Here is a 12,574-nt window from a genome sequence, read left to right as displayed (position 1 = left end):
GTTTGAAAAAAACAAAAAAAACAAATTTGGTGAAATGTGTCTATTTGAAAAAAAAAATGTTTTTTTTTATAAAGCGTGAGTTATTATTTGAGCAATAACAGGGTTAGGATGTTTTTCTCTGCACGGTGAGAGAGAGAGAGATGTGGTGGTAAACGTTAACACGTGATTTTGTGGTCAAAGGGAAACCATATAAGCAAGTGAAGATGAGTAGGTTGACTGCTGTTTGACTGTGACAAGGACGTACTACTGTCAACTGGTTCCTCTTTCCAGCATTTCAACAAATTAAGTAAATATCATATTATGACTCTTTAGAATAGAAGTTTAAGTTTCATTTGTGTGATGCTGAAAAGTGTTATTTTTACTGTTAATTAACTCCCCTTATTTTCTCTGTCTTTTAAGGTCAAATGGAAGAGACAACTACTTTTTCTGTCTCAACTTTTGAGACAACTGTAAGTACCACTTTTGGATAATACAAACTTGGATCATTTTAAAAGGAAAACCTTGACAGCTCTTCTCTGTGGTGTTTTGCTGTGTGTCTGAGCGGACTGAACAGCCTGTAGCACAACAACGGGAGTGGCATTGTAGAATTTCATCAAATTGCTATATAATAAATAACACTACCTTCATTTGCTTCAAAGAAAAACCCATGTTCCTTTTTAAAGAAAACACGTGTTTGACAGCAGATATCTTTAGTGTAGTTAAATGCCACAGGCAGTGTCATAACATGTTGGCATCATATTTTCCATTGTTTGTCAAAACCTAAGCCCCCCAACTTTTCTTCCTCTTCTATTTTTTTTTTTATCTGTGCCCTACATCTAAATGTGGTGTTGCCAGGGTACTGAGTTCTGCAGCGGGCCCCTCTTTTTGAGCCCCTCAGGATCATTCACCCCCTCAGGCTTGGATAGCAGCAGGAAACAGTGCAGTTGTGTGGTTTTTCCTGCACAGACACAACACCTGCACCTGACACCGAACTCTCGGTTAGCATGTACGTCACAGACAGCGTTTGATGTAGCTTCACTACATTCCCACCAGATGTGGGTTACATTGTGAAACCTTCTTCTGTTGATGAGTTTGTTCACTAGAAGAAAGCAGAATAATTTGCATCATACAAAGCTGCAATATTGTGGGAAACTTAGTTTTTGTTGTACTGATTGTATTTAATTGTTAATTGAAAATGTTTGTTTAAAACATCTAAGAAGATTTGTTTCTGTTGCAGCCTACAGATGAAGATTATCCCTCGGAGACCATAGACCCAGGCATGTGTGAAAGAGACTGGGTCAGGCAATTCCGTGGCCAGTATGAGCCACCTCTCTTCTGGATCATCTTCGTCCTTGGGTCTGTTGGTAACCTGCTGGTGGTTTGGATTTACCTAACCGTGCGCAACCGCCTGAAAACAATGACCGATGTGTATCTGCTGAACCTGGCTGTGGCAGACCTCCTCTTCCTGTGCACGCTGCCCTTCTGGGCGGTCGAGGCCATCAAGGGATGGAACTTTGGTAGCATTCTTTGCAAGATAGTGTCCGCTCTCTACAAGATCAACTTCTTCAGCAGCATGCTCCTCCTCACCTGCATCAGCGTGGACCGCTACATTGCCATAGTGCAAGTAACCAAAGCTCAGAATTTCAAGAAGAAGAGATTGTTTTACAGCAAACTTGTTTGCCTCTGTGTCTGGTTTGTCTCCACTCTCCTGGCCCTGCCTGAGTTTATCTTTGCTGAGGTGAAATTTGGCCCAGAGGAACAACCCTTTTGCGCTATGGTCTACTGGAACAATGTCTTCAACCGGACAAAGATCATGGTGCTTTCCTTGCAGATTTGTATGGGCTTCTGTCTTCCTCTGCTGATCATGTTCTTCTGCTACTCAGTCATAATCCGTACCCTCCTGCAAGCAAAAAGCTTCGAAAAACACAAGGCCCTGCGTGTCATCTTCGTTGTGGTGTTTGTCTTTGTCCTCTCCCAGCTGCCTCACAACACCCTGCTGATTGTGGAAGCCACACAAGCAGCCAATACCACGATTACAGACTGTACCACTGTGATTCAAGTTGATGTAGCCGGACAGGTTGCTAAGAGTCTCGCCTTTACTCACGCTTGCCTCAACCCCTTCTTGTATGTCTTCATTGGAGTTCGGTTCAGGGAAGACCTTATGAGGATGGCTAAGACTTGCTTCGGAGGTGTGGGCAAAGGAGGGTTCAGCAAAGTCCAGGCAGTTCCCAAACGTCCCTCTGTCATGTCAGACACAGAAACTACCCCTGCCCTTTCCATATAGATGCCCGTTTTTCAAAATACTACACCTGAGACCTGAGCCTAGTATTATCCGAATTCTAAATTGTATTCCTGGTGCATTAAAAACCACAAGCAGATAAACAATATCATTTACAACTCTGGAAAACCACCAATCTTTATTCAAACTCTGACAGTTACATGCATATTTGTTTCATTGGAATACCTGTACAAACTGTATTGACATGTAAATATTGTGTGTGTTTTATCTTTCCATTATGTATTTGCTGTGTGCATTTGTATTTTTTCTATTAAAAATAGTTTTTTGACTCATTAAACATTAAACATCCAAAGAAATTGAAAGCAGTTGGTTCTTTTTAAATACACATGTAAACTGAAGAGCAGAACAGGAAACGGAAAGACCCATTGAACAAATGCATAGTGATGAGCTCAGCATTATATTTTTCAGAATGTGTTTGCCAGTTTTCACTGGTGTAACGTACTCTCTGCTGGTGGTAAAACAGACTTCCATGTGGCTGCTTCAATCCACAATGTTTTCGATCTGACTAGACTAGACAACCACCCTTCGCGTTGCCAGTTTGTGCCATATTATTTGCTGACGCTTTTTAATTGTCTAAGCGAGTTTGGTTATGACTTGGCAGTTTCGCTGTTTGCCTGATAAAAGAAATTTCCCATATTGACCTTATAACGGCTGCACCTCAGACGATAGACAGACGAGAGTAAAATGTTTCCATGTTTGGTGGCAAGTTCCCTCGGATGTGCTGGTATTTCAGTTTCACCCGTCTCAAACTAGTAAAGGTGGCGCACCAAATGTTTGGGTGCATGGGTCTGATACTGCAGAGCAGAAACTCATTGTCTGACCTCACATATAAGGTTGACATGAAACGTGCAATACCTTGTGAAAGTTTTCACCCATGAGTCAGTACTTTGCAGAAGCAGCTTTTGCTGTAATTGCAGATGCAAGAAGTATTTGCAGATGATCTTTGTACATCTAGATCCTGACACTTTTGTGAACTCCTCTATCAGTCAGATTGCATATAGACGATATGTGAACATAAATCTTTAAAACTGCAAACAGGACTTTGAATGGCTATCAGAGTTGCGTTTTCCCCACTCAGAGTTCTGATTTGAATCGTATATGACTGAGAGCTGTCATGTGGACAGATTATTTAATTTGAGCTGTGGCTCTCTGCACACTGCTCCCCTCCACAGCCCTTTTTTTTTAAGTTGACTCTCATGTCCTGGCAGGTTTGATTTTACACTTTTTAATCTATGTCCAAATCAGAACATTTTAAAATAGTTTCAACTTCAACATCAGGCTCCAACCACACTATAAAATTTTCCCATAGTGCATACTTTGTGCACAAGATTTGTGGGGCCTTCTTCGCCCCAGTGCACATGCAAATAAGAAACAGAAAAAAGGAGACATGTTAGGATGTAACTCACACCAAATTTCCCATTGGGTAGTAGAGGTTTCCCACAGGTCAGATTGCCTGCTCAATTTCAAAAATTGCACTTAGATCCTTTTAGTAACATTCTATTATTTAGGTGAAGTTAAAGGTAAAGTGGAGGATTTTTTCTTGAATGTTTTAAAAGACCTGCCCTCTCCACTTAAAAAAAAATACACATGCACAACCCTGTACCCGCTCCCATGAGGGAACACCTATTAAACGGGTTCAAGAGCATGCACGAGCCCATTTCTCCTTGTGCACCCTCTGTTAAAAAGTGGCTCTTTCCATAGCTCACACAAGCTTACTGTTTGCAAACATCCGCCCTAACCCTTAAATCCCTCAATCAATATATAGAGCGGGGACTATATAGCGGACTTTAGGGTGAACTCAATTAACATACCGTTCTGACAGATGATGACTATTTTTTGCTCCCCGTTGGTCACATAACTCTGCCTTCACCGTGTGGTGCCTGCTCCATCTTAGTCGCCTATGGCAACAGCAAGCCGGTGTGACAGCAAATCCTATAAGGCTTTGCAAGGGTACCTCTCCATGCAAAGCATTCTGGGATATATACCTGCTGAAAGTGTAGCTCACCACAGATATACCCTGAAAGTGTGCATGCACAGAAAAAGATAGCTAACTGTGGACGAGCATGTAGTACAGCCTTACGTAAACATATCACCAGAATGATTGACAATTAGGAGGACCACTTATTTTGATGATCCACCCGGAAAAAGAACATCCTCCACTATACCTTTAAATTCAAATTCAAAGCTACAGTCTTTTATTTCCATTTTACTTCCTATAAAGTGAAACCATTAACACATTAAAAATACAAAAGTCTGTCTGGGTTGTTCAGCTTCATTGTCATTTTAGTCTGCCCTTAAATCTAGTTTCTAATCACACAAGATTGAGGCAGGTGGCACACAGAAGAGAGAAAAGCAAACGTTATTCGTAAAAAAAACAAACCCTGGGGTGTTTTTGTGGTCCCTGAGGTTGGGCCCAGACTGACAGAGCCTACCTGCTGATTTCAGGTGAGACCACAAACACATTTGCTACTTTCCTGATCACAGCTTCTCTCTCTCACGACAGGAAACCATCAGTACAAGTCAATAACAACATGGTTATGCACTAGATGTTCTAGTAATAGAGAATTATCTAAGATCAATTTTTTGCCATTTAAGAGTAAAATCTAAAGGAGCTATTTCAGCTCACAGTGGTTGCCATGAAGATGTTAAGACAGATGTGTTTCTTGCGATAGACAACGGGTCACACAACTGATCCCATGCATGCAAAAAACAGACGTTTGTCTCATGCTTCAACAAAAAAGGGGAAACAATGAAAGCAGTGCAACACATGACTGAACAAATATTTATACTTTTATTTCCTATAAAACTCTTACTAAAAAAACTGATTAAACCACAACCTTATTGGGCAAGAACTCTGTCATGGGAATAAAAACATGACATATCTGCCTCCAACCACGGTGCATGAAAATACTGTAATATAACCACACAATATTTGTGATGCAACTCCAAATAAACAGGGAGAGCTTGCAACCTCACAAAGGTCATTGCAGAGTTGCACATTCACTTCACAAGAATACGACTGAAATTTTGATTATTAATTATTATATTTACAGCTCTGTAAACAGAACACTTCATATATTAATACATATATAGTGTATTTATTATCCTACCAAACTGTGCAGTTAGTTAAAGCAAATGATAGCATTAAGCATGATAAGATAATGTACATTCTAGCAGGAGTTTGAAGACAAAAATTATCTTATCAATAACAAATGAACTTTATTGATCTCACATTGGAGAAATGTACCTCTGCATTTAACCAATCCCCTTTGGGAGCAGTGGGCTGCCATTGTGGGGCGCCCAGGGAGCAGTGTGGGATTAAGGGTCCAGCTCAGAAATCCACAGTGGAAGTGGGGAAGCCACTTGACTGCCACTCTCTTCACTAGGCCAACACTCCTCTTATTCAGAATCAAATAACCCATTCAATTTTTTTTTTTAGAGCAATTAAACCTTGTCATTTTGTTATCTTTAAAGATGGATATGGAATTAGATATAGTAAAATAGGTTAACCAAAAATTAAGAGAGGGGCCTTTATTAATGTCTATGTAAGTTTTCAAACTTTCAGCCTTAGATTGCAGAGAAAAAAATCTGGTGGGAAGAGATTTGAAAGTTTTATTCCTTACATTTAAAAAAGGAAAATCTTGTTTAAATTAAAAAATGTTGAGAAGGTTTATTTTTATCACTAAGTGATGAAAAAACTGTTAAATGCGAGGGTGTTGATTATGTTTCAGTTCTTTAAAATGTAGGGTCATAGGACTGTTATTCCAGACATAGCTGTGAAAAAAATGATAGATAAGTGTTGACATGTTTCCTTCCTTTCAGAAAGTGGTTAAAACAAAAAGAAAACACTTGTAAAGGTTAAACTGCTGCAGTTATTTCAGAGGTATCTCTGAGCTACAGCAGCTCATATGCTTTAATTGATTATAGGCTAGGAAAAGATTTTGACAAATAATTATTTGAAGATGGTATAAAAATGTATATTCACCTTCCAAGTAGAAAAAGTCTTAAGGAAAATCATTGTGATTTAACTTTATTATTATTATGTAACATTTTCAGATGAATATTTTAATTTTATTGAGTAAACAGTAGGAAGTAACTTCGCCCACTACTTTACCCTTTATAGGACACTTGGGGAAATGCTTAGAAAATCAAAATTTCAAGCCAATAGTGATATTGGAATCCATAGCAAGAACTTATTACCTTTGTAACATTAAAAAATATCAATATTTTGATGGCAAATATTGTCAATGTAATAACAGGAAACTCCAACTTGCCCTGATATATTAAGAAAAATAAACTACTTATATAATATATTCGTGAAAAACACTGAGAGTGAAAGAAACACTTCTTTTTTTGGCACAACATAACCTTACAGGTGCTAATACTGATACTGGCACTTACATTTTTTTAGTTTATAAACCTAAATATAATTGCTGACTAGGCTTATTAACTTTAAACTTTACTTTTCAATTAGCTTTTTACCTTTTTTTTCTTAACATTTTTTTTCCAACTTAATTTCTAGTAGGTAATATATCATTCAAGGGTTCATAATTGGTCAAATGCTAAAATAAGATATAGAGCCATGTAGCAGTATCTTTGCTGAATGGCTGGATATAGATCTTGTGCTTCTAGATCTTACTGAGGGACAGGGGGGATTCCATTTGTAAGGGATCCAAAACAGTAACTTGCCCTATAAATGGTTAAAGGAGTCCTTTTTTTATATTTAATATGTTAAGATTCATCTAAGAAACAGGTTAAGATTAAAAGCAATTAAACTGGCTCTAATGTTTAGGTTCCTTAAATATGAAGCCTAAGAGATGCTATAGTAGAGATGATATTTGTTCAGTTAGAACATTGGGAGGAACTCAGTTCACTTATTTGCTGCTTCTCATTTGTGTAAGACTGACAGCAGTGCTGTAGGACTACTTTTCAATTGATATTTTGGGAATCTTATTTTGGTTTCTAAAGAGACACTTTTTATCTTTCTGGAACTAGGATTTCAGCAGTTTGAAAATATGAATTCTCATCAGAACAGAGTGGATAAAACTAACAGAAGTATTACTTGATGGGATTCATCTTTCAGGCAGGACTCTGTATTCAGTCACTTTTCTTAAAGGCATGAATTTCTGATACTTCACCTTGCTAGGTTGCTAAATTAAGGCACATGTGTTTACCTCTCTGCACTGATTTTTTTCAGTTCAAAGTGCCGTCTCTGAGATAGTATGAAGCTGTAGTTGTCTAAACCTTTTCACACAGTGAGCATCTTAAAGCCCAACTTGCTGTTTATTCTTGGGTTCAGGCTCAGCTCATGAGTGGAAATATTTCCCTCTATGGTGGCAGCTTTGCATATTTGAGCTCAAGAGACTGTTGATCATTTTAAATCTCTGTTAAAAATCCTGCTTTTAATTATTGTTTTTTTTTTTTTTTTTTTTTTTTACTTCAGCTATATGGAAATGTTTTACATTTATTGCTTTTTTTAATATTTCTTTTTCTATAAAGGTTTTAGTTCTGCTTGTTATTTATTTTATTTTACTTTTTACAATTTGTGCAGCACTAAACAGAATAATTTTAATAAAACTAACCTTAATAAATGTTTCTATATTGTGTTTTTGTTTTTTCCCTTTTTTCTTGGAACTCATCTCTTAATTCAATCATACTGGGTTTACATTTGCTTTTTCACAGGACTACAATTTTTTTGTATTTCAGATACAGATTTAAGGGCAAAAAAGGGCAGCAAATAGTGATTTTTTTTTTTTAAATCTGTGTGCTTAAATAATAAAGTCTAATGTTAGGTCCAACACTATTACTGGGGAAAATTTTGAGCCTTTTCCTATTTTCATGCAGCAAAAAAAAAAAAAAAAAAAAAAATCATCAGTGGCTTTCACTAGGATGTAGTGCATATTTCTGAAACAAAAGGATATTATACATATTTCAAAACTGAATGCAAAGAAATAAACTGCATGTGAATCAATAGTTTGCAGAAGCACCTTGTTTTTTTTCCTCCTATATCTTTAATGGTCCTTGCATATTAAAAAGTACATTGTGTTTTTTTTTTTATCTTGTGTGCTCAATAGCTCATTGCTCTGCTTTGGATTCTATTCAGAGACTTAATTTCACATTTTTATTCATTAGTATCAACATAAAGGGTAGTAAATATAAACACAAACAACATTTTTTTATTTGTTCATTTTCAGAAGGAAAATGAAAGCATATTTTAATTTTTACTCTGCTTTAGAATCATGCCTCACATCAAGTTAAGTAAAAAGAAAGGCACTGAAGGACTCCTTGAATTTAGTCCACAAGATGGAGCAGTTTGAGCAGCAGAGTGGGGGCTGTGGTTTGTTTCCACTTTGTCACCAGCTCACCCTCCTCTACCTAGAAATGAGACTAACCCCACCTAGTGGCGTTTGAGCAAGGTCAGCGGTGTAACTTTAGTCTGTTCTATCAAAAAAAAATTTTTATTCCCAAGAAAAGTGTTTTACTTATATTTCATGCTTCTTGTTAATCCAAACCTTAGATTGTTGTGATCATCACTGGGGAAAACACTCAAAAAAAAAAAAGAAGCAAGGTCTGGGCTATATAGTGAAAAGGGGAAGACTCACAAGTAGAGCAGCACCTGTAGTATAGGAACATCCCATCTATCTTTCTACACAGCGGGAATTGAAATGTGTTGGTGTACTGATGCATGAGAGAGATGCGTGAAAGCCAGAAAAAAATAAAGATAAAGCAGAACTTAGTGGAGTCTATGAGTAATAGGGGAGACTCCGTAAGCATATGTGACCCATTGACACTGAGCAGGCTGCAGTCTGGTTTAAACTGGCGTACGGCCTGGTTCTTGTGGACAGCAGAAAGCCTCAGGGGCGGCGGCTTATGCACCAGCAGAGATCCAATGGCCCTGAGCAGAAATATGCTGAAAGCCAAACGTAAACTTTATAAAGTTAGAATAATAGTCAGTTTTCAAAAAGGATGTGGGGGGGAAGAAAAGGTAAGCTTTTATCCATGAAAACAGATGAGTCTTCAGCTGGGAAGAAAGACCTGTAATAGAACTCGGACCCCCACAATCCCATCCCAAACGAGGAGCCTCTTATCAGCCGCCATCTCCCCCAGCAGCTAATATTTCACTTCAGCTTCCAGGCCCACAGAAAGAGAGACGTTTCCATTTCATGTCAGTCATTTCCAGGCCTGCGTGTTACCTGTGTGGTGATAAGTGTTTGACTGACTGGGAGCATCGTTAGTCACTGTCCGACTCCGAGTGACAGCCACAGATTCCCGGAGATGATGGGAGGAGGAGGCGGAAAACAGAAAGCCAAAGCAGATGAAGGAGGAGGAAACACATTCAGGCTGTTGTTTGTTTGTGTAATGCTTCAGAACAGCTGTGTTAATGTAGGAAGACACCATGGCGTTTTATTTACTTTCTGTATCACTTTATATCAGATTTATTGTTCAATAGCCATTCTCCTTTAAATAAACCACTAAATAATCCCTGAAACAACAGATAATAGTGACAAAATTCAGGCTTAAATTATCACATTTATTCTATATTGACTATTTACAATATGAATTTAAATCTTTACTTAAAACATTTTTTTTTTTTGTCTAAACAATGTATAAATATGTTGGATAAATAGAAACCGTAAACAACTTGAGCTCTGGACCACAAAATCCATATTCTACACAAAGTTTCCTGAAATTGACTATAATTTGCTCTGCTAATTCTAATCCTAAATCCCAAAAATCAGTTGTAATTCCAACCATTCTAAAAACAAACAAACAAATATGAAAAGGATGCACCTCCTGAAAACTTGTTAAAAAGCTGTAGCCTTCTTAACCTGGTGAATAAAAGTATTTAGATCCTCCACATGAGTCAAGTAATGGAATCGATAAAGCAGTTTTTTGTCTGTTACATGAAGCTGGAGGCTCTCATCACAACTCTTAAAGCCCACAGTGCAAACTGATCCATTCATGACATCTTTCCAATTGGAACATCTGCAAAAAAATACATTCATCTTAAGTATACTCTATTTAAAGTCATGGTAGGAGGGTTTTGGTTGCAATTCAGTTTAGGGTTAGCTTATGAATGCACATCATTTGAAGAACATTTGAAACAGAAAAGGTCATTAAATGAAGGTTCTGAAAATTATAAATTCAGCTAAATAGTACTTGGTTTTTGAGAAGTGACTTTCTTAGAGGTTAAGGTCTAAGGTAAATTCAATAAAGTTCTTAAAATTGTGCGAAAAATGTCTTTTCAATTTATTTCATAGATAATTAAAAAAGAAATCAAAAATTTCTTCACAATTTTCAATGGTTTAAGGAGTATATAAAACATAAACCGCCTTGACCACCCCACAGAGATTGTCACAAAAAATTGTTGATTGTTCCCCATCACTATTTTACTGTAACTAATGAACAAATGTGTTGATATCGGAAGTTTGAATTATAATTACTGTTTAATACTTCAAAACTTGCAATATTTACACATTACACATATTAATCATTAAAAAAAACAACCGATCAAACATCACTTTTGAAATTTGCAATATCATTTTGAGACAAAAAAGTTAATTTACAAACATACTAAATATTAAATATTTTCTACTCTAAATGCCGTCAACACAAGCAACAAACTTAACTGCATACTCCATGACAATATATATGAGGGTAACCCATCATTTTTTTTTATAAATTGATCACTGCAACGATTCTTAGAAAAAATTTCTATTTTTTTCATATAATATACACAAAAGACGGAAACATTTTTAATTTAGCGTGATCTATTTCATTCATATTGGCAATACCATAAAATATCAATTAAATGATCATAAGTCCATATCCTAAATAATCACTACAACTCTTCTAATGTGTCTGTGGTGTTTTTGCTCTAAACTATAAACATCTAGTTGTTTGCTGCTGTACAGATTCGCGGAAAGCCAAATATATCTTATTAATTTTCCTCACATTTATCCCTCTTTAGTCTGTTCAGCGAGGATTCTCTACTTCAGACTCACTTCTGTATCTTTGCAAACAGGTTCCACTGAGAAAGTAAAGAATCTGCCGAAAAGCGGCTGACACAGAGCAGCGCAGGGAGAAGAGTTTGTCTCTAGGCAACCACGACAGCAGCACAGGCAGAGCTGCTTAGGTTCTTCTAAGGTTCCTGCACACCAGTTTAAATCGGCCTAGTATTTCCTTTGTTTTATCTTGCTATTGCTATTAGCTTTACTATAGATATAATCATAACAGATATGTATATTGGACATTTATGAAACTGCTTCACAAATTGTGTCCCTTATGGATTTAATTACAGAGCTACCAAATAAGAGATTAATTTAAGGGACATTTAGTAACCCTATGGAGGTTTTTAGGTTTATTGTATTTCTGGGAAACTTAACTTTAGCATAATACTGTCGCTAAACTAGTTAAACCTGAACACAAACCTTTAAATTGGGGTATAAACCTTTTCCAAGCCACCACAGCTATAGAGGGTTAATTATCACCAATGACCACCCGATGGTTAAGAAGATCATTTTGTTAGAAAGTTTGACTTTAGTAGTTCTAAACTAAAAGCAGTATAAAAATATTTGACATCTATTCTAATATACTTGTGTGTAACACCTTTCTCTGTCAATCAGCATGAGTCGTGTCTGTTATTACCAACAATAAGGACGTTTAGCATACTAGGTAGCATAGCTTTAGTCTGTACTGTTGTTTGTCACTGACTGGCAGCCATTTTGGTCTATCTCTGCATACTGTTTGTCTTTATATAATAAAAAATTAAGATGCTGATAATCTGTGTCCGACTAGTTAACTTTCCACATTATATTTAGGTCTTTTCAGACCTTGTTATAGTGACTTAACTAAAAAATTACACCTTGCAACAAATCTAATAACTTTTTCTGTCTTTGGAGTTTTTACCAAAGACATAGAAGAACACTATTTAGTAATCTTTAGCAAGCAATAACACCATTTCACTTCTCAGGCATTTACAGCTGGTCAGTCCCACAGTAGCCAAATGCTGCAAACTCCACCTGGATCAGAGCAGAGAGGAGACCAACTCCATGTTTACATAGCAAATGAATCATGCATGTCCAAAGCTGAATCATGAATCATGCCTTGGATTGCAAAGCGGAAAGGAAATATAAAGTAAACATAATAGTTATTTTCTTACTGAAATCCTTGCATTTGCTCTTCGTGAATTTAATTCATCACTGCAATGGTTTGCATTTTCCATGCATACATTAACCAAAAGTGTATCTGCTTTTGTTAAATTGTCAGTTACGACCAAGAGATTTACCCAAACTT

The 12,574-nt window shown here is 36.8% G+C and overlaps 1 protein-coding gene across 1 annotated transcript; it reads left to right on the top strand.

Annotated features, from left to right (window-relative positions):
- Positions 1 to 217: 217 nt before the first annotated feature.
- ccr9b (chemokine (C-C motif) receptor 9b) lies at positions 218 to 2,580 on the top strand. Its single transcript, XM_038300630.1, has 3 exons — positions 218 to 286; positions 400 to 449; positions 1,217 to 2,580. The coding sequence occupies exons 2-3, from the start codon at positions 405 to 407 to the stop codon at positions 2,261 to 2,263; spliced, it is 1,092 nt and encodes a 363-aa protein (XP_038156558.1). The 5' UTR covers positions 218 to 286; positions 400 to 404; the 3' UTR covers positions 2,264 to 2,580.
- Positions 2,581 to 12,574: the final 9,994 nt, after the last annotated feature.

The sequence above is a fragment of the Cyprinodon tularosa genome, unplaced genomic scaffold (genome assembly GCF_016077235.1).
Source record: "Cyprinodon tularosa strain WSP-4 unplaced genomic scaffold, ASM1607723v1 ctg451, whole genome shotgun sequence".
Classification (NCBI taxonomy): domain Eukaryota; kingdom Metazoa; phylum Chordata; class Actinopteri; order Cyprinodontiformes; family Cyprinodontidae; genus Cyprinodon; species Cyprinodon tularosa.
This window is presented reverse-complemented; position numbering and strand designations above follow the sequence as displayed.